The sequence below is a fragment of the Tupaia chinensis genome, unplaced genomic scaffold, assembly GCF_000334495.1.
Source record: "Tupaia chinensis unplaced genomic scaffold, TupChi_1.0 Scaffold000316_1, whole genome shotgun sequence".
NCBI classification, from domain to species: domain Eukaryota; kingdom Metazoa; phylum Chordata; class Mammalia; order Scandentia; family Tupaiidae; genus Tupaia; species Tupaia belangeri.
The window spans coordinates 8,318,231-8,338,470 of NW_006159809.1; the positions used below are offsets into that span (position 1 = coordinate 8,318,231).

The following is a 20,240-nucleotide window of genomic DNA, read 5'->3' on the forward strand; positions in this document are numbered from 1 at the left end:
TATATATATATATATAAAATTATTGTTTTCCAGCCTAAATAATTACTAGTTGTTTTCCAGTCCAACAGTAAAAATCAAAAAACCACTGGTAAAAGCTGAAGAACACAAGGGCCAGCCAGGTGGCATGGTGGTTAAGATGGCTAGATCCTGCACGGCTCATCGCGCAGTTTGAGTCCTGGACCCGGTGGCTTGAGAAATGCACCAGGCATGTGTATGTGCATGTCCGAAATCTGAAGAAAAGAATGAAGGAGAAAGAATTTCAGTGTGGCCATCCCGCTGGGGCGGGGGGGTGCTTTTTCAACGTTCACTTTCTTTCTCTCTCTGGTGAGCATGCACACCACATTGCAAATTTTAATAAAAAGCTTTGAAAAATACAAAAGCTTTCATATATAATAGTTTATATGACAGCTCTGCTGGTGCTATTAACATTTTATTGAAAATATTCCTATTGAAAACAACAAATAGGGGATTAGCAGTTAGTGCCACGGCTATGTTACTGGACTCCCATGTAGTATACCACGATTCGAGTCCCAGACCTGGTGGCTTAAACTCACGCCGGGCGCGTGTGCGCGCGTACCCGAGATCCTGAGAGGAGAATGGAGGAAAAGGATTGTGGCGTGGCCATCCCCACTAGGGGGTGATTTCTCGCTTTCTATGTCTCTCTCTCTCTCTCTGTCTTTCTGGCGAGCGCACACGCCCTGTAGCAAAAACCTCTCTGAAAAAAGAAAAAGAAAACAACAAATAGTAAGGAAATATAAAAATATTTGGTAAGAAACAGAAAGCAAATCTTTATATCAATGTGAATAATGATTAACAATTTCTCTGATGAGTGCAAAACCTCCTTGGGATTGAAGAAATAATTTTCCTGTTTATGAATGATAGTTGGCCAGGAACTAACCCTGTATGATTCTTGGAATCATACATAATTCCAATTTGGCCAGTTAATTTACATAAATAAAATAAAATAATTTTTCTTATGAATATACTCAAACTTTTAGCTAGCTTTACTTCCAAGATGTGTAAAAATTTAATGACTGAAATGATTTATGCTTGGTATTAATATGCTTTTGAATATTAAAGGTGTAAGGAACTTCTCATGATGTAAAAGATAAAAAAAAAGAGAGCATCTCATTAGAGATAATCATAGCCAAATGTAAAAATAACAAATGTAGGGCCAGCAGGAGGTGTGAGGGTTAAAGCACTGAATCCCACATGACCAATTGTGTGGTTCAAGTCCCAGACCTGGTAGCTTAAAAATCAGGCTGGTGTGTGAACATGCTCAAAAAATCTCGAGAAGACTAGAAGAGAACAGATTGCAGCATTACCACCCCCCTGGGGGATAATTTCTCACTTTCTTGCCTGTCTGTCTGTCTCTGGCAAGTACATGTGCCCTATAGCAAAAACTCAAAACTAAAAGAAATGAAGCCTCTTACTATGACCAAATCTTTGTATTAGAAATTTCAACTACAGAGTCAGGTGGCATGGTGTTTAAGGCACTGGACTCATACATGGCTGACATGGTTCTTGTCTCAGATCTGGCAGCTTGCTTTCTCACTTTCTCTCTCTCTCTCTGGTCAAATTTAAAAATAATGAAAATAAATAAAATAACTAATTTTTTTTAAAAAGAAATTTTGGGGGCCAGCAGGTGGCATGGTGGTTAAAGGTGCTGGATTCCCACATGGCCAACTGTGGTTCGAGTCCCAGACCTGGTAGCTTGCTTTCTCGCTTTCCCTTTCTCTCTCTGTCTGATCAAATTAAAAAATAATAACAACATGGGGACCAGCAGGTGGTGTGTGGTTAAGGCATTGGACACTCCCACATGGCTGCCATAGTTCAAGTCCCAGACCTGGTAGCTTGCTTTCTCACTTTCTCTCTTTCTCTATCTCTCTGGCTGATCAAACTGGAAAATAATAATAATAATAAATAAAGTTAAATGAAATACTTCTTTAAAAAAATAACAACAAATGGAATTAAGTAAATAAATAATTCTTTAAAAAATAACCAGAAATTTCAATTACAGTTCTGGGAGCCAAGGAGAAGCATTTAAAAGATTTCTTAAAGTTAAACCAAGTAGAAAAATTTTAAAAGGACGAAAACAATTTATGAACCTGTAGACATATTACAAGGAGAGAAAAACTGTCAATAAATTCCAAAAGTAAAATGCAACTGGGGGGGGGAAGAATCTAACTAGAACAAAAAAATTTCTAGTTTCAATTAATTTTTTGTCCATTTCATGTATAAAAGCTATTTATTCTTTTTCCATATGGGCATTTATTATTTGCACAGACACATAAAAATGATTCCCATTTTTAAAAACATACTAAAAATATAGATTAACCTCAAAATTACTTTCTCTGACTGGAAAGAAAATGAGCATGGCTATTTCCAAAATAGCGATAAACACAAGAAACCAATATATATAAATTATGACAAGTATACATCTCATTTTTGACAAAAATAAGTTCTATTTTTACATTAATGCTTTATTATCAGCTTCTATAATAGATCCTCCAGCCTTATTTACACTTATGACATTTCTATTAGCATGTGAACTCAAAGGCACTCAATTCAGAGGTTATAAAGTCCTGAGTTTAAGTAGGAAACAGGATTCCCAACTAAAATTTGAACATAAATAATTCTAAAGATCGGAGAACATAAAAATGTTTAAAAGTGTATTACCTGGTACATAAATAACTTATGACCCATTAATAAAGGTGTACACAATGTCAGTGAGAAAAGACAATGTAAGGCAAAGGAATATCCTCAGAATCGACTGATTCTTTCCTTATTCAAGTTCATCGGAAGGTCTGAAGCTGATTTTTGTTGTTAAAATTCTAGGAGAGCTCAAAGAAAATAGCATGAAAATACTTAAGTTTTTAAAAAAAGTTTCTCAGCTTAGTCTCCAAGACCATGAAAAGTATTTAATGATTAAAAACAAGTATAAATTGGAAATATGTCAGAATAAAAGAATCATAGGAGTGGTTGAAAAAAATCAAAGGACAAGTTTTAAACGCACCAAATGAAAGAGCATCTATAATTGGTCATTCAAATGATTCCTTTAGCATTCTCTTAACCAAATAAAAATAAATTTACCAATAGATAACATAGGCTCACTTTAAGTTTATGCTAAAAGTTAAATTTATATTTTGTTGCAGAGAAACGAGAAATGTACCTGCAGCAGTTTCCCACTGAAGCTAAATTAAATGCACCGGGTTGGCATCTTTGTAACATGAATGGTTTGGCAGATACTTTCTTGAGTTTAAAATGTTTTTTTTTTTTTTTTCATATATGCATAGAAATGGAATGAGGGCAAGGATAGTCTTCTGTATTGTCTGTACAGTTCATAAGGCTTTGTCATCGTTAGTCACCTTAGATGTAAATTATCAGTAGGGCCATGAAATGAAAACTGGCCTGAAGTTTTCAAAGTGCTACTGTTTCCAACTGATGAGGAGCTCCTCAGTTTTCTGGATTTTCTGGGTGACGATTATTTTCAGTTCTTTTTTCTGGTGATATATACAAGAAGTTACAGCAGATATACAAAGGGAAGATCAGAAGCCTGCTGTCCAAGTTCATCACCACTTGTTCCTGTAAGACAGATTTTTGGGGCTTAAAGACAACTGAATAGTCATATTTCAAAAATAAAATTAAAAGCCAGGCTGTTGAATTGAGTGAACAAGGTGACAGTATGAGATTAAAGGACTGCGTCTGCAGTCTGAGAGCCACAACTCGAACCTCAAAACTCCCACTAGCTGTGTCACCCTATCAGCTGGTGTTTGCTCACTGTAAAATGGGGACAGTAAGATCTTGTACCCACCTTCCAAGATCACACTGAGGATAAAATGAGATAACGCACAGAGTTTAGCAAAGCCAGCTATATATTAGAGGATTCAATAACAGCAGTTATTTTCATTGCAGCAAGAATTTCTATCAAGTACCTACGTATTTTATGAAGAGATACAATGTTAGGAAATACAGTAACTTCTCCCTTGGCCCCACTTTCTGATGTCCCTTGGATGAAGGTAGGGAATCATTATCACCACCCACAAGCAGAGTTCCAACTCTTGCCTAAGATTTCCCACTGTCCCTATGACAAACATGCTATCTGTCTCCTGGAACATAAAATGCATGATCATATGAAAGCAATTCAATACACACGACAAGGGTCTGAATTCCCACAGATAGCAGGTGATACCACACGTGAGGGCCACAACAGAACTATCGCTAAGGCTACAGATCTGTGTGAAAACTCACATATCCTTTACCAGAGCATTCAGTGAGTGGGATAAATCCTCAGAGTAAAGGAAGCAACACTGAAGTAAGAATTCCTACCATCTTTTTGTTTGTCATAGGTCAAGTGTGCTCACCAGAGACAAAAAAGGGAAACTGGAACCCCACCCCCTACCCCCCCCTGGGTGGATGGCCATGCCATAATCCCTTCTCCTCCATTCTCCTCTTCGGATTTTGGACATGAGTGCACACATGCCTGGTGTGATTTCCAGGTCCCCAGGTACAGGACTTGAACCAAGGTCAGTCATGTGGGAATCCAGCACCTTAACCACCACTGGCCCTAAAAATTCCTACTTTTAAAATATGACCCATTCTCTCTGTATATACTAGTTTCACTTTATATGTTTTGGAGAATATAATATTAAACACTGTTTAAATCTGGAGTTTAATTGTGTGTGTGTGTAAATTGCTATAGTGCACATGTGTTCACCAGAGAGAGGAAAAGTGAGAAAGCATCCTCCCTCCCCCAAGGGAGAGGGGGATGGTTATGGTTATGGTGCAATCCTTTCTCTTCCATTTTCCTTCTGGCGTTTTGAGCACACACGTACACACAAATGCCTGGCTTGTTTTTCAAGCTGCCTGGTCTAGGACTCAAACTGAACTGTTGGCCATGAGAGATTCAGCTGCTTTAACCACAACACCACCCACTTGCCCAGGAATTTTGAATTTTTACTGAGGTATATGTTCCTGCAATGAAGAGAGACAAAATTAGAATATTGGCATAACTAGAGTAGGATCAACTGGACACAGCTTCTACATTGGGGGAGTGGCAAGATAAATTTAGATAAAGGTTGGGTGGCCAGTCCATAGCCTATAGGTTAAGGGAGCCATATCCAGCATAGCCAACCACCCAGATGAGGCCCAGACCTAGTGGCTTAAAAAACACACTGGGGGGTCCAGCAGGTGGCACGGTATTTAAGGGTACTGGACTCTCACGTGGGCGACTGCGGTTCAAGTCCCGGACCTGGCGGCTTACTTTCTCACTTTCCATCTCTCTCTCTCTCATTCTGTCCCTCTCTGGTCAAATTAAAATAAACAATGTTAAATAATTTATTTAATTTTTAATTTATAATTAATTTACTAATAATTCTTGGGACTAGCAGATGACATAATAGCTACGTTGCTGGACTCCCATGTAGTCAATCACGGTTCAAGTCCCGGACCCAGTAGCTTAAAAACTAATGCTGGGTGCGTGTGCGTGGGTGCCCAAGATCCCAAGAGGAGAATAGAAGAGAAGGAATTGTGGCTTGGCCATCCCCCCGGAAGGGGTGATTTCTTCCTTTCTATCTCTCTGTCTTTCTGGCGAGCGCATGTGCCTTATAGCAAAAACCTCTCAAAAATGAATAAAATAAAATAGAATAAAGTAATTATTTAAAAAGAAAATCACATTGGGCACATGTGCATGCATATACAAAACATCTCCACAGGATGGAGAGATGGAGAAGGAATTGCTCGACCACGCCCTATTGGGGGTGACTTTTCCCTTTCCTTCTCTCTGGTAAACGCATGCATCCAACATGTAACCCAAATAAACATACACCTAGCCACTCAGACCCATACCCCTCAAAGAGGGAAAGCAGTGTTTATACATATATATATATATAAATCAGTGAATGAAATCATCAGCCTATGCAGATGGTGATAGTGCTACGGGGTCCCTGAAGAGGAGTGATGTCAAAGCATAGTTAGTCTTTACGGGAACCAGCAGTTAGCGTAATGGCTATGTCGCTGGACTCCCACGTAGTCGACCGCAGTTCGTGTCCCGGACCTGGTGGCTTAAAACTCACGCTGGGCGCATGTGCGTGCGTGCCCAAGATCCTGAGAGGAGAATGGAGGAGAAGGGATTGCGGCGTGACCATCCCCCCTGGGGGGTGATTTCTCACTTTCTGTCTCTATGTCTCTCTCTGTCTGTCTGGCGAGCGCACGCGCCCTACAGTGAAAATCTCTCCAAAAAAAAAAAAAGCATAGTCAGTCTTTAGATACTCTAGATCACCCTGACCTAGTTAAAATTTGTATCACATCCCCCCAGGGGGTGCTTTCTCACTGTCCCCCACCTCTCTCGTGAAAACACACACCCTATATCACTGTATCAAAACTAAAATAAGTAAGTAAATCAAGATCTGTACACATTAAAAGCAAGGGTCCAAAGAAGATAAGCATTTTGGTTATTTGAGTTCAGTTAAGGTTGAGAGCAGGGCAGATCTCAAAGGGTCCACTCTGGAGAAAAAAGGAAGCCATATGGACATTGACCTGAGGGCTGAATGGACATAACAGTTTCCTATTCTCCATTCCCAAACAAGACAGGTTTAATACTAGGTTTATTAAACCTTTAACTCCACCTGAAGGCTCGATTTATACCTACATTTGCATCGAAGCACCTTTGCAGCAAAGTTCCATTTTCCTAGCCCCGCTATGAGTGGAGGGAGCCCACACACCGCAACAGCAGAGAGAGCAACAGCACTTTCACAGGTCCACATTTCTACTTGCAGAGGGTTATTTCTTCATTTTCGTGTACTAATCTCTGCGTTTCTGAGGTTCATGCTATATGTTCTATACAACACTTCTACCACTTCCCCCATATTCTGTCTTATGGGGATAAATTCCAGGATACATAGATACAGCTCACTACTGGAAATCTTTGCCTAGATCTAAAGCAAATCAAACTGAAATCAACTACTGGCTACTAACTACCCCTTCCCAGAAGGGCCATCTGTGCTTTGGTGCCTGCAATTTGGCTTGGACTATCTTTGCTATTAAATGTCTCTCAGGTTCTTTGTGTCCAACCCTTAAATACTAGTGGCCCCAGAGGCCAGCAGGTGACATAGTGCTTAAGGCTTTAGACGCCCACTTGGTCCACCATGGTTCAAGTCCCAGAACTGAGAGCTTGAAAATCACTCAGGGCACATGAGCATGCACTTTCCCTCTCTGTCTCTCTCAGGAGAGTGTACATGTCCCTATGGCCAAAACCAAAACCAAAGCCCTCATGGTCCCAAAGTTTTCATCCTGTCGCATTCTCTACACATTCCCTGTAGGTTATTCTCCTCTAATCATTTTTTTTCTAGCCCAGTAACTACCTATAAACTCTAGAGCCCTTTTTATCTACTAGCCTATCAGATTCTCACCTTAATGTCCTCAAATCAAATATGCCCTAAACCAAATATATCACATCTTGACCAGACCCCGACCTTTTAAGTCACATTCATCTTCCGTCCTATAATGCAAATCTCAGGAAAAACCACTGCTACATACCAAGTCAGAACCAGGAACCACCTTTCATTACTTTTTCTCTTCTTTCTTTTTTTTTAAATATATATATATATTTTGCTATAGGGCACATGTGCTCTCTGGAGAGAGAGACAGAGAAATAAAGCAAGAAATCACCTCCCAGGGGAGATAGCCACATTGTAATCCCTCCTCCAATCTCTTCTTGGGATTTTCGGTACACATGCACAAGTGCCCAGTGTGAGTTTTAAGCCATCGGGTTCATGGTTTGAACTGTCGCTGACTACATGGGAATCTAGCAAAGTAACCATTATGCCATCTGCTGGTCCCTCATCACTTTTTCTTACCATACAATCAACCAAATTTGGTCATCTGCACCACTTTCTAAAACCCACCAACACTTGTCTCTAGAGATACCTTCCTTAAATAAGATTCACATCCTTTTTTATCTAGATTATAGCGACATAATTGCTGAATTATCTTCCTGTCATTTTTATGTCTTATCTTTCCTACATATTGCTTTCTTATTTTATTTTATTTTTTTAGAGAGAGATTTTTGCTATAAGGGTATATGCATTTGCCGGAAAGAGATAGAGAGACAAAAAGTGTGAAATCACCACCCTGGCGGGGTGACCATGCCACAATCCCTTCTCTTCCATTCTCTTCTTGGAATTTTGGTCACGCATGCACATGTGCCTGACATGAGTTTTACGTCGCCAGGGTCCAGGACTCGAACTGTGGTCGAATACATGGGAGTCCAGCGACATAACCATTATGCCATCTGCTGGTCCCCCTGCATATAGCTTTCTAAGGGAATCTACTATAATGCAAATCTAGTTAGCATAGTCTTTTTCCCTGCCTCTCAAATAAACTTGGGTTTTCCTTTTTTGTCCCAGTAATGCTACTACTAGAATGGGATGAAATTATGCATAAGTAAACAGGGTATTTTTCATCTTTACTTAAACTTTAAAACCCATCTTTATATCAAAATATAATAGTTCCACATAATAAGTTTTAAAAGTGGATTTAAAAGACAAATATAATGACGCAAGAGAAAAATAATCAAACATACCTGATCTTTTTCAAGTGTAAGTATTTGATAGCCAGTTGTCCTACTACATATTAATTTTCCACTACTATCAAAAGAAGCCAAACGTAATCTAGGATAAAAAAAAATACACACAAATAAAAAATAAGCACATGTAGTTTTTAACCACTGACTAATTTTCACAAGTAGTTCCTCATTTTAATATCTATTTTTTCTTTTCCATATTCTTTTTTTTTAAAGAATTATTTTATTTAACTTTATTTATTTATTGTATATTAATTTGACCGGAGAAGGACACAGTGAGAGAGACAAAGAGAGAGCGAGAGAGAGAGAGACAGAGAAAGTGAGAAAGTAAGCTCCCAGGTCTGGGACTCAAGGGAGTCCAGGGCCCTCAACCACCATGCCACCTGCTGGCTCCCATATTCTTTTATTCGATAAGAAGACTGCAAACTGTGCAGATTTACAAACCTTATTATATATATCTGAGATACAAAGATAATTAAGAGCGGCAGATGGCATGGTGGTTAAGGCAATTGGATCCCACATGGCTGACTGCATGATTTGAATCCTGGACCTGGTGGCTTGAAAAACATGACGTGTATGTGTGTGTGTGCACACATGCATACAAGGAGAATAGAGAAGAGGGGACTATGGCATGGCCATCCCCCTTGGGGAAGGCTTTCTCTCTCTCTGTGACTCTTTGGAAGCACATATGTCCTATAGGAAAAACAAACAAACAAAATACAAACTCATAAATAACTTTTTTAATGTGGTAAAATACATATAAAATTTATCTTTATTTTAGTTTTTTGCTAAAAGGCATATGAGCTTACCAGAGAGAGAGAAACAGAGACAGTGAGAAATCACCCCCTAAGGGCTGGCCATGCAGCAACCCCTTCTCCTCCATCCTCCTCTTGGGATTCTGGGCACACATGCACATGCGCCTGGTGTGATTTTCCAGCTGCTGGGTCTGGGACTTGAACTGTGGTCAGCTACGTGGGAGTCCAGCACCTGAACCACTATAGTTTTGCCCATTTTAAAATCAAGTTATTTATTTATTTATTCATTCATTCATTCATTAGAGTTTTAGAGCTCTATATATTCTAGATATTAACTCCTTATCAGATATGTCATTTACAAAAATTTTCTTTCATTTCACAGGTTGCCTTTTCACTCTGGTCATAATGTTCTTTGATGCACAAAAGTTTTCAATTTTCATGAAGCCCAATTTATTTACTTTTTTAAAAAAGAATTATTTTATTTGACATTATTTATTTATTTATTTCAATCTGACCAGAGATGGAGAAGAAGGGGGAGAGAGAGAGAGAGAGAGAGAGGAGAGAGAGAAGAGAGGAGAGAAGAGAGAAGAGAGAAGAGAGCGAGTGAGAGAGAGCGAAAGCAAGCCACCAGGTCTGGGACTTGAACCGCAGGCAACCATGTGAGAATCTAGCACCCTTAACCACTATGCCACCTGCTGGCCCTTCTACTTTTTTTTTTGTTGTCTCTGCTGTTGGTGTCAAATAGAAGAAATCAACACTAAATCAAATGTTATGAAGCTTTCCCCCATGTTCTCTTCCAAAAATTTTAATTTTAGCTATTATGTTTAGATGCTTGATCCATTTTGAGTTAGTTTTTGTGTATGGTATATGTATAAATATATCTTTTATTTTCCTTTTTTCTTTTTGTAATTTGCTATGAGTGCATGCTTGCTGGAGGGTGTGTGTGAGAGAGAGAGAAAGTGAAAATGCAGCCCCTAGGAGGTAAGGCCACAACATAATCCCTTCTCCATTTTCGTCTTGGGATTTTAGGCATGCATGCGTGTACACATGTCCAGTATGTTTTTCAAGACACTGGATCTCGGATTTGAAAGGTACAGTTGGCCATGTGGGTTCCAGTTGCCTTAAACACTATGCCACTGCTGGTGCAAATATATAACTTTTAAATAACCTGTTAATTAAGCTATTTTCCAATTTGTCAACATATAACATCACTCCAGAAAGACTGCCAACTCAACTATCAGAAAAAAGATTGGACATATCAAATTTCATAGAACATATATATATATATATTTTTTTTTTTTTTTTGGGGGGGGAGAGATGTTTGCCATAGAGCGTGTGCGCTCGCCAGACAGACAGAGAGAGACAAAGAGACAGAAAGCGAGAAATCACCCCCCCAGGGGGGATGGTCACGCTGCAATCCCTTCTCCATTCTCCTCTCGGGATCTTGGGCACGCACGCACACGTGCCCGGCGTGAATTTTAAGCCACCGGGTCCGGGACGCAAACCACAGTCGACTACATGGGAGTCCAGCGACATAGCCATTACACTAACTGCTGGTTCCCAAATTTCATAGATTAAGAATATGCCAGGCAGTGATATGGTAGTTAAGGCAGCTGGATCCCACATGGTTGATCATGTGGTTTGAGTCTTGGACCTGGCAGCTTGAAAACCGTGCCAGGTGCATATGCATGCATGCCCCAAATCCTGAGAGTAGAAATAGAAAAAAAGAGACTGCAGCACAGCCATCCCACTTGGAGGGTATTTTCTCTCTCTCTCCCTCCCTGGTGAGTGCATGCACACTATAACAAAACTAAAATCAAAAACAAAAACAAAAAGAAAGTTAAGGATAATACCAACCATGTTTTTATGGGAAAATACCTTGCCATATTTCAAGTTTAGACCTTTCATTTGCTAGGAATAACAAAGCAAGAGTGTCAAGCCCAGTAGCAATCATTTATCATTTATACCCCAGCCTATGCGTTCTCCCTGACATACTAGATCTTATGATATTTTTAAAAAAGAATTATTTATTTACTTTTATTTATTGATTCATTTATTTTCAGTTGACCAGAGAAAGACATACAGAGAGAAGGAAAATGACAAAGTAAGGCACCAGGTCTGGGACTTGAACCATGGTTGGCCATGTGGGAATGTCCAGAGCCTTCACCACCATGCCACCTGCTGGCCCCTAGAACTTATAAATTTTTAAAAAATATTTACTGGGACCAGCAGATGGCCTAACAGTTACATTGCTGGACTCCCACGTAGTTGACTGCAGTTCAAATCCTGGACCTGGTGGCTTACAACCTACACCAGGTACACGTACACGCGTACCCAAAATCCCAAGATGATAATGGAAGAGACAGGACTGGAGCGTGGCCATCCCCCGGGGGACGATTTCTTGCTTTCTGTCTCTCTCTCTCTCTGTCTGGTGAGCTCACGTACCCTATAGCAAAAATCTCTCTTAACAAATTTTATTTAATTTTCAGGACCAGCAGTTGGCATAATGGTTATGTAGCTGGACTTCCATGTAGTCGACTGAGGTTCGAGTCCTGGACCCAGTGGCTTAAACTCACACTGGGCGCGTGTGCGTGTGTGTCCAAGATCCCGAGAGGAGAATGGAGGAGAAGGGATGGTGGTGTGGCCATCCCCCCGGGGGGTGATTTTTCGCTTTCTATCTCTGTCTCTGTTTTTCTGGCAAGCACACAAGCCCTATAGCAAAAACCTCTCAAAAATTTTAATTTATTATTATTATTTTTAGCTTTTATATAGGGCCTCTGTGGTTAACAAAGAGAGACAGAGAAAGCAAGTCACTAGGTCTGGGACTTGAACCACGGTCGGCCAAATGGGAGTCCAGCATCTTAACCACCATGCAACCTGCTAGCCCTTAGATCTTATAATATTGATTATTAATAACACATCTCATAGGAATGAAACATTATCATTTCCAAGCATTTTATTTTTTTCAAAGAATTATTTAACTTTCTTTTTTAATTTATTTAATTTTAACTTGACCAGAGAGAGACAGATTAAGAGAAAGTGAGAAAGCAAGCTTCCAGGTCCAGGACTTTAACTATGATTGGCCATGTGAGAGTCCAGTGCCCTTAACCACCATATCACCTGCTGCTCTCCCCCCTGCCCCCAGCTCTTTCACATATGCTATATCTTACCAAAACCCTACTGGTATCAATATAGATGACCAATGTTTTATTTTACTTCTTATACTTCCTCAGGAGTAAGAAGGGTCTGAGGTAGAGGAATCTCATCCTACCTAAATGCAATGCTCCTTCGAGGTTGTAAACTGACGGATCCGCTACATGGCTGATTCAGAGTATTGCGTTTGAAAATGATGTATCGATTGGTGTAAGTTACAAGTAGGTCAAAGCCGAAGTTAAAACCTGTCCACCGCCAGCAGTACTGAGAAATACAAGAGAGAGAGCTTAATTCAGTTTGTCATAATTAGCAAGTAAAAAAAAAAAAGTTCAAAATATCTTTTCTTCACTCTAATTCACTCAAAGTATGGGAAAATAATATGGCATTTTTCTAGTACTGCCTCTTTATAATCTGTTTCATTATCACTCCAAACTGCAATTCTACCATATATAATAAGCTTCTCGCTACAACTCTAAGCAGGTACAGCTGAGGGCACTAGGAGTCTAGGTGCAGGTAGTAAGAAGCCATTACGATCCACATTGCTGAAAAAAATATAACACACACAGAGTGGTCTATTTTAAATATCATGAGGTTTACAAGGTTGTTTATCCTATCAGCTAGCATAAGAAATTATTAGGTAAGATAGTGTAGTATGGGTAAGTGAAGCTAGGGCTTCAAGAATATGGTTGACGTTCAGAATTATAACATCAATGCAATATTTAACTCATATTTACTAAGCATATATTATATGTCAGATCATGCTTTAGACAGTTAAGACAGTAAATAAAACAGTTTCTGCCCCAATATCTTTTTTTAAGATATGCTTACAGTGACATATTTACAGCTGAATATAAAGGCCTGCTTGCACATCAATACCAGGCCCCTTGGGTGGTTTAGTCAAAGAGGTGAGACCTCCAGCTGGCTCACAAAAAAATTTGCCCACTCGTTGGCCCCCGTTTGGCATTTTGCCAGCCTTGAACTCATCAGTGCCTTTTTCCAATATCTTTAGGTGTCAGATCCTCAAAGCAGTTGTCATTTATGTGAACCTTGGTGCATTTATATGGGCTCCTAAACGTTCCACCTCTATTAGAGTGAAGTTTGTCAGGTGTAGTCCCTTCAACCTCTATTCCCAGCTTTTTCTGAATGGCCTCTGAGTTTGGAAGCACCCGGGGTGTAGCAGTGCAGACCTCAATGTGAGACCTTCCAGCTGGCTTTCGGTTACACACGGTATGAAAGTTGCCCCTTGTGTACTCTCACTGGAGGCACCTCGTTCAGAGCGGAGATGAGGAACCACCCATTCTGCCTTTGTGCTGAATCCAGGGCTGGAAGCACAGTTGCTGCTTTAGACCCTTCTGGATTGCTTTTTCCACAATTGCCTCTACCCACTCAGTGTTCTGATATGAGACCAAATGGAGTATCTGGGCTATTCTCAGGACTATCTCTGTGTACGAGTAAGGCTCCTCCAGCTCCATTTCACAAGGTGTTTTATGCAAATTCCTTATGTCTCCCCCAGTGGGTGGTAGGGCCAGTCACCTGGGCCTGGAGCGCCAAGGAGAACACAGTGGGCCAAACTGTTCACCTTTCCCCACCCTCGTAGTTTTTAATTCAGGTACATGTATATGCTTGTGTGGTAGGGAAGGAGATGAATTATACGCACAGAAAGGGAGGGGTGGCCAGAGCTGAGAAGAGAATGATGGGTAGAGGAGGGGGGCTTGTACTTGGGCTGCTGATGTAGATAGGCACTGGAGGAAAGTCCCTGAACGAGCACACCAGGTAGCTTTCTAGGAAAGTCTTGGGCAGACAGAGCAGCAAGTACAAAGGTCTGGAGGTAAAAATATGCTTGGCATACCTGAAGAATAGCCAAAGGGCCAGGTGAATGACAGTGACTGATGGAGACAGAAGCTGCATATGAGTTCATAAGGGCATACAAGATCCAAAACCAGTAGGTTATTGGTTCATGTGTAAAAAAAAATTAGGATTTCTTCTACGTGTGGTGGAAGATTAATGGAAGATTTTAGGGAAGGAAGTCACATTATCTAATTTGCATTTTAAGATTACTTTGGCTGTTGTGTGGAAAACAGAATGTAAAGGAGGGCCAGCCCCATCACCTAGTGGTTAAGGAGGCCAGACCCTACCTGGCTGAGTGTGGTTCAAGTTCTGGCCCTGGCATTGTAAAAAACACTGGTGTGAGTGTATGCCTACCCCAAATCCGAACAGGATACAGAAATGGAAAAGTTACTGCGGCATGAGAAAGCACCCCATCTCTGGCAATGAACAAAAAGAATGTAATGAGCAAGAGTAAATAGGGGGCTAGCCTGTGGCATGGTGGTTAAGGCTAGAACCCATATGGCCAACCTGAAGTTCAGTCCCAGACCTGGAGGCTTGAAAAACACCCAGGGCACGTGTACATGCATGCCCAGAATCCTTCAGGGAGGGAGAGATGAAGGAGATGGGACTGCAGTGTGACTATGGCCCAGAGTAGGGCTTTCTTTCTTTCTTTCTCCTACCCACTCCCTCCTCTCCCGGTGAGTATGTACATCCTCTGGCAAAAAAATCTTTTGAAAAAAGGAGTAAAATAGGGAGAGTAGTTATGAGGCTATATAATAGCTCAGGTAAGAGAGAATGGGGACCTGGACTTGGATGTTAGTGGTACACCTGCTAAGATTGTATTTCTGAGGTAGAGCCTTGAGGAATTTCTTACAGACACCAAAAGTGGTATAAAAGAAAGAAGAATCCAAAATGAATTCAAAGTTTGGAGTCTATTAAATTATGAACAGAGGGGCCATCAATGAGTTGGAGAACACTTTGGAAGGAAGAGGTTCAGGGATGAAAATCAAGGGTTTTGCTTGCCGCTGGTTCTATTGGAGAAGGTACAAGTATCCAGGGAAGATGAAGAGCGAGGAGCTAGATGTACGAATCTGGAGTTGCACGCCATCGGTGTGCAGATGGGCTGTAACGTCCAGGGACGAGATGAGCTCACTCAACTCAGAAGTGAGCACAGACAGGGAAGAAGCCCAGGAACAGGTCGCTGGTTACACTGGCAAGGTAAGGAGTAGAGGAGAGGGATCCAGCACTACTTAGAAGGAACAGCCAGTAAGAAAAAAGAAGAAAACCAGCAGTGTGCTGTCCTAGAAGTCAAGTGGAGGAAATGTTTTGACAAGGAATAAGTGAACAAATATGTCCATGTTGCCAAGTGCTTTTAGAAGAGGACTCAAAACTGACTACTTGATTTGGCAATGTGGGGATCACTGGTGATGATGACATGGCAGATTGAGGGAGTTACGCAAACGTACTGGAGTGGATTCGAGAAAGCATTGGCAACTTTCTTCGGAGTTAGGCCTAGAAGGGTGGGGAGCAATGGCAGTGGTAGCTAGAAGAGGATGTAGGGTCAAGGTACAGTTTAAGATGGTGATACTGCAGGACATCATATGCTACACAAGGATGATCCAATACGAGAGAAAATTGACGATGCAGAGAGGGAGGTGATAACTACAGAAGCAAAGTTCTTATTGTTTTTAAAGATTTTATTTAACTTTATTAATTATCATTATTATTAGACCAAAGAAAGAGAGAGAGAGAAAGCAGACTGCCAGGTCCAAGATTTGCACTGTGGTTAGTCATGTGGAAGTCTAGCGTCTTTAACCACGCCACCTGCCAGCCCCAAGCAAAGCTTCGAAATAAGAGAGAATGGATGGGTCCAGGACAAGGAGAGGGGGTGGCCGAGGATAGAAGCAGACAGCTCATCCATCCTAAATAGAGAAAAGCACAGCACACAGCTACAGAAGTAGGTGACCTGGTAGAACCGGTGGTAAGAGGAGGTACAGATTTTCTTCCTCCTGCAGTAAGAAGCAAGGCCCTCAGACAAGAGTAAGGGAGTAGTGCTGTCCTAGGAAGAAAGAAAGGCATGAGTCACCTCCGATCATGGAGGATGGATTCATGAGGGAAATGTGAGAGCATTACCATGCAGCACTGAAGACCTGCTTGAAGTTTATAGCTAGGGACAGAAATCAAGAGTTCTCTTTAGGGCTATTGTATTTGAGATACTGGGCATCCAAGCAAGATGGCAAGTGAAGAGGTGGATATATGAAGGAGTTAGGACTGGGGTATGGCATTTGTCTTTAGTCACATTCACCTGTTGCATGTAGGCATGGAGTACACAGACATTTAACAAGACTTGGGGTTTAGTAAGTTTGACAGAGTCACAAAGGAAAAGAAGAAATTAAAAGAATACAAGCAAGGGACCAATTTTAAGGTAGAACATATGGGCTGCTTCTGTGGCCTAGTGGTTAAGGGAGCTGATTCCATTGACTGATTGAGGTTTGAATCTTGGTCCCAGCCCCAGCACTTTGAAAAACACATCTGGTGCAGATGCATGAGTGCCCAAAAACCTGACAGGAAGGAGACGGGAAGAGATTGCAGTGACCACGCCCCATTAGGGGGTGCTTTCTCATTCTCCTCCTCCTCTCTCTCTCTCACTCTCTCATTCTCTCGTAAGCATATGCATGCTCTGACAATTAAAAAAAAAAGGAAAAAAATATAAAAACATAACATACATCAGGTAAAGAAAGAAGTAGGGATGGTGGTGAGAAATGTGACAGAGAAAGGTACTAAGAACAAGGTACTGCGTATCTCAGTGGGGTTAAAAAATTGTTGGCGTCCACACAGTAGAGAGAACTAGAAAGAGGGAGTGGATTCTGAAAATGAGATGCTTGACATGGATGTTTTAAAGGCAGTATGGTAATTAGCAATGCAAAACTGATGATATGCCCATAGGGATGGGTGCCTGAAGCAGGCTGGATCACACCACTCGAGGAAGGAGGATAGGGAAGAGACAGAAATCGCCAGGACTGGTAACAGCTGTGATCTGGACAGCCAGAGAGCCCAGCGAACGATGGCCTCCAAAGGGCAGTACATAGCGTAGTAGAAGCATTGACCTCAGAAGAGCAGTGGTTCAGTAAGCAAAGAGCAGGAGTAAGACCTAGAAGCAGCAGCAACAAGAAGAAAAAGCAATGAAAGACAGCTGCTTCTCTTTCATACTCTGAACACTATCCCAATTATGAATACAAACAAAATAATTTCTAAAAATTAAAATGCGAGGAAATTTTGAAGAAAAGTAACTGAACAGGTATTTAAATTAGGCTGAAAATGTTTTTATTGCACTTATGAGACGGAAAGAGAGAGGGAGAGGGACAAAGGACCCTCCAGTGAGACATGGTCATGGCTCAGTACTGTTGAGGTTTTATGCATACACATACATGCACCTGGTGTGTTTTTCAAGCTGTGGGATCAGGATTCAAACTCTGCAGTTGGTCATGTGGGATCCACTCCCTTAACTAGCTTTTAAAGTGTAGCCCTAAATTAGGCTGAATATTTCAGGGTGAAAATAATAACTAGTTAAGGTGGTATACATAAAAATGTACATATAAAAAGTTATAAAATTGACTTAATGGGTCATAATCTGTTTTTTAAAAAAAACAGAAAACATGATCTATAGACACAGTAGAATAAGTATTGGTTTAAGTACTTTAATTTACATTTACTACATATTATTCAGTTGAAATGACAATGATATATATTTTTTTTTGGGGAGATATTTGTTATAGGGTATGAGTGCTTGCGGGAGAGACAGAGAAACAGAAAGCAAGAAATCACCCCCTGGGGTGACAGTCATGCTGCACTCCTTTTTTCTCTACTCTCCTCTTGGGATTCTGGGCAGGGATGCGCACGTGCCTAGTGTGAGCTTCAAGCCACTGGGTCTGGGACTCAAACTGCAGTTTTTTCGTTATTTGGTAGTCCCGACAGTAATAATTCTTTTTTTTTTTTTTTTTAAGAATTGTTTATTTAATTGTATTTATTGTTATTTTTATTTATTTATTTTGGAGAGGTTTTTGCTATAGGGTGCTTGTGCTTGCCAGAAAGACAGAGACAAACAGAGAGACATAAAGCAAGAAATCACCCTCCAGGGGGGATGGCCACACCGCAATCCCTTCTCCTACATCATCTTCTTGGGATCTTAAGCACACGCATGCGGCCAGTTTGAGTTTAAGCCACCAGGTCCAGGACTCGAACCATGGTCAACTACATGGGAGTTCAGCGACATAGCCGTTACATCGTCTGCTGGTCCCATTATTGTTATTATTTTTAAATTCTATCAGAGAGAGACAGAGGGCAGGAAAGTGAGAAAGCAAACCACCAGGACCAGCAATTGAATTGTGGTTGGCCAAGCGGGAGTCCAGTCCAGCGCCTTAACCACCACTTCACCTGTCAGCCCCTACTATGGTAATTCTCCTATGGTAATGGATAACAATGAGGGTTTGAATGTCTTTCTTTGATTTAGGGGAACTGGAAAATAGAATCACTTTTTAAGACTACATAATAGCTCCCATACAATTTTTTCAACTTAATTTCTAGACTGCTGAGGGATTCTAGTTTCTTTTCTCTTAAAGAACAATTTAATTTATCCATCATCATTACCACTTTTTAATTTGACCAGAGAGAGAAAGGGAAAATGAAAAAGCAAGCTGCCAGGTCTGGTACTTGAACTGAGGTTGTCCAGTGTCCCAACCACCATGCAACCTTCTGGTCCTGGGATCCTCTTTCATTATCTCTTATCTGGACCCCAAATTTAAGTTCAGTAGTCTCCTGCCAGGCCGAGAAATCAACCACCAATGAACGTGGTGGCTGCAGATTCTGCTATAGAAACTGTACCAAATAACTCTTCTGAGATATGACAGGTGTCATGATTGTTACATTATGCAATGACAATACAACAATCTGTATGAAAATATTAAGAGTTGTAACCCATACTTACTTCACCATCTTTGGCAAGCTTTCTACCACACCTCATGCTATTTCCCTCTAGTTCTTCTTTATTGATTTCTTGTGGCCTAAAAACATACACAAGAGATAAATTCATAGAAAACAGGCAACTACTAATCGGAAAAGAACTGTGAGTTAAAGAGAACAGAAAATCTTGCTACTAAAAATGAATTTTTGGGTTGCAGATAAAAATAAGAATGTACTGATTGAATCTAGTCCACTATCTTTGCTAAATGAAAAAGATTTAAAATCTTCTATGATTTACTTACCTCCCTGACTTCTGGATTACTTTAATTAGGGTTCAGTGAAAAGAAAAAAACAAACAAACAAACAAACAAACAAAGCAAACCAAGACGTGTCCCTGGTATTCAAGAGCTCAAGCTAGTAGGGGACTAAATATAATTAACTGCGGTGATGAGGAAAGAGTTGTGATGTAAGAACATGAAGAGGGCAGGACCCACTGCCTGGAGCGGGAAGGGAGATCATTACAGAGTAAATGTCAACTGCACCTGAGAGAGAGCTTGTTGGGATGGAGGTAGGAGGTGAATTCTGTGCATGGGGAAGTGTATTGCAGGAACAAGGAGCAACTGATAAAAAGGGAGCGGCAGGTAATAGAATACCAAATATACAAAAATATTCGTATAGCTGGAGCATAAGAACATAAGAGATGAAGCTAGGGAACCAGCAGTTAGTGTAATGGCTATGTCGCTGGACTCCCACGTAGTCGACCGCGGTTCGTGTCCTGGACCCGGTGGCTTAAAACTCACGCCGGTCGCATGTGCGTGCGTGCCCAAGATCCCGAGAGGAGAATGGAGGAGAAGGGATTGCGGCGTGACCATCCCCCCGGGGGGTGATTTCTCGCTTTCTGTCTCTATGTCTCTCTCTGTCTGTCTGGCGAGCGCATGCGCCCTACAGTGAAAATCTCTCCAAAA

General features: G+C 40.9%; 1 protein-coding gene and 1 pseudogene across 1 annotated transcript in view; both read right to left on the bottom strand.

Annotated features, from left to right (window-relative positions):
- Positions 1–2,462: 2,462 nt before the first annotated feature.
- Positions 2,463–20,240, bottom strand: part of GMCL1 (germ cell-less 1, spermatogenesis associated) — a gene marked incomplete at its 5' end in the record, with an annotated part of 53,230 nt that continues 35,452 nt past the window's right edge. Inside the window, 3 exon segments of the mRNA XM_014588907.1 lie at positions 2,463–3,585; positions 8,582–8,669; positions 12,608–12,753. Of these exon segments, the coding sequence (XP_014444393.1) occupies positions 3,457–3,585; positions 8,582–8,669; positions 12,608–12,753 (363 nt within the window).
- LOC102479994 (NADH dehydrogenase [ubiquinone] flavoprotein 2, mitochondrial pseudogene) lies at positions 13,295–15,424 on the bottom strand (annotated as a pseudogene).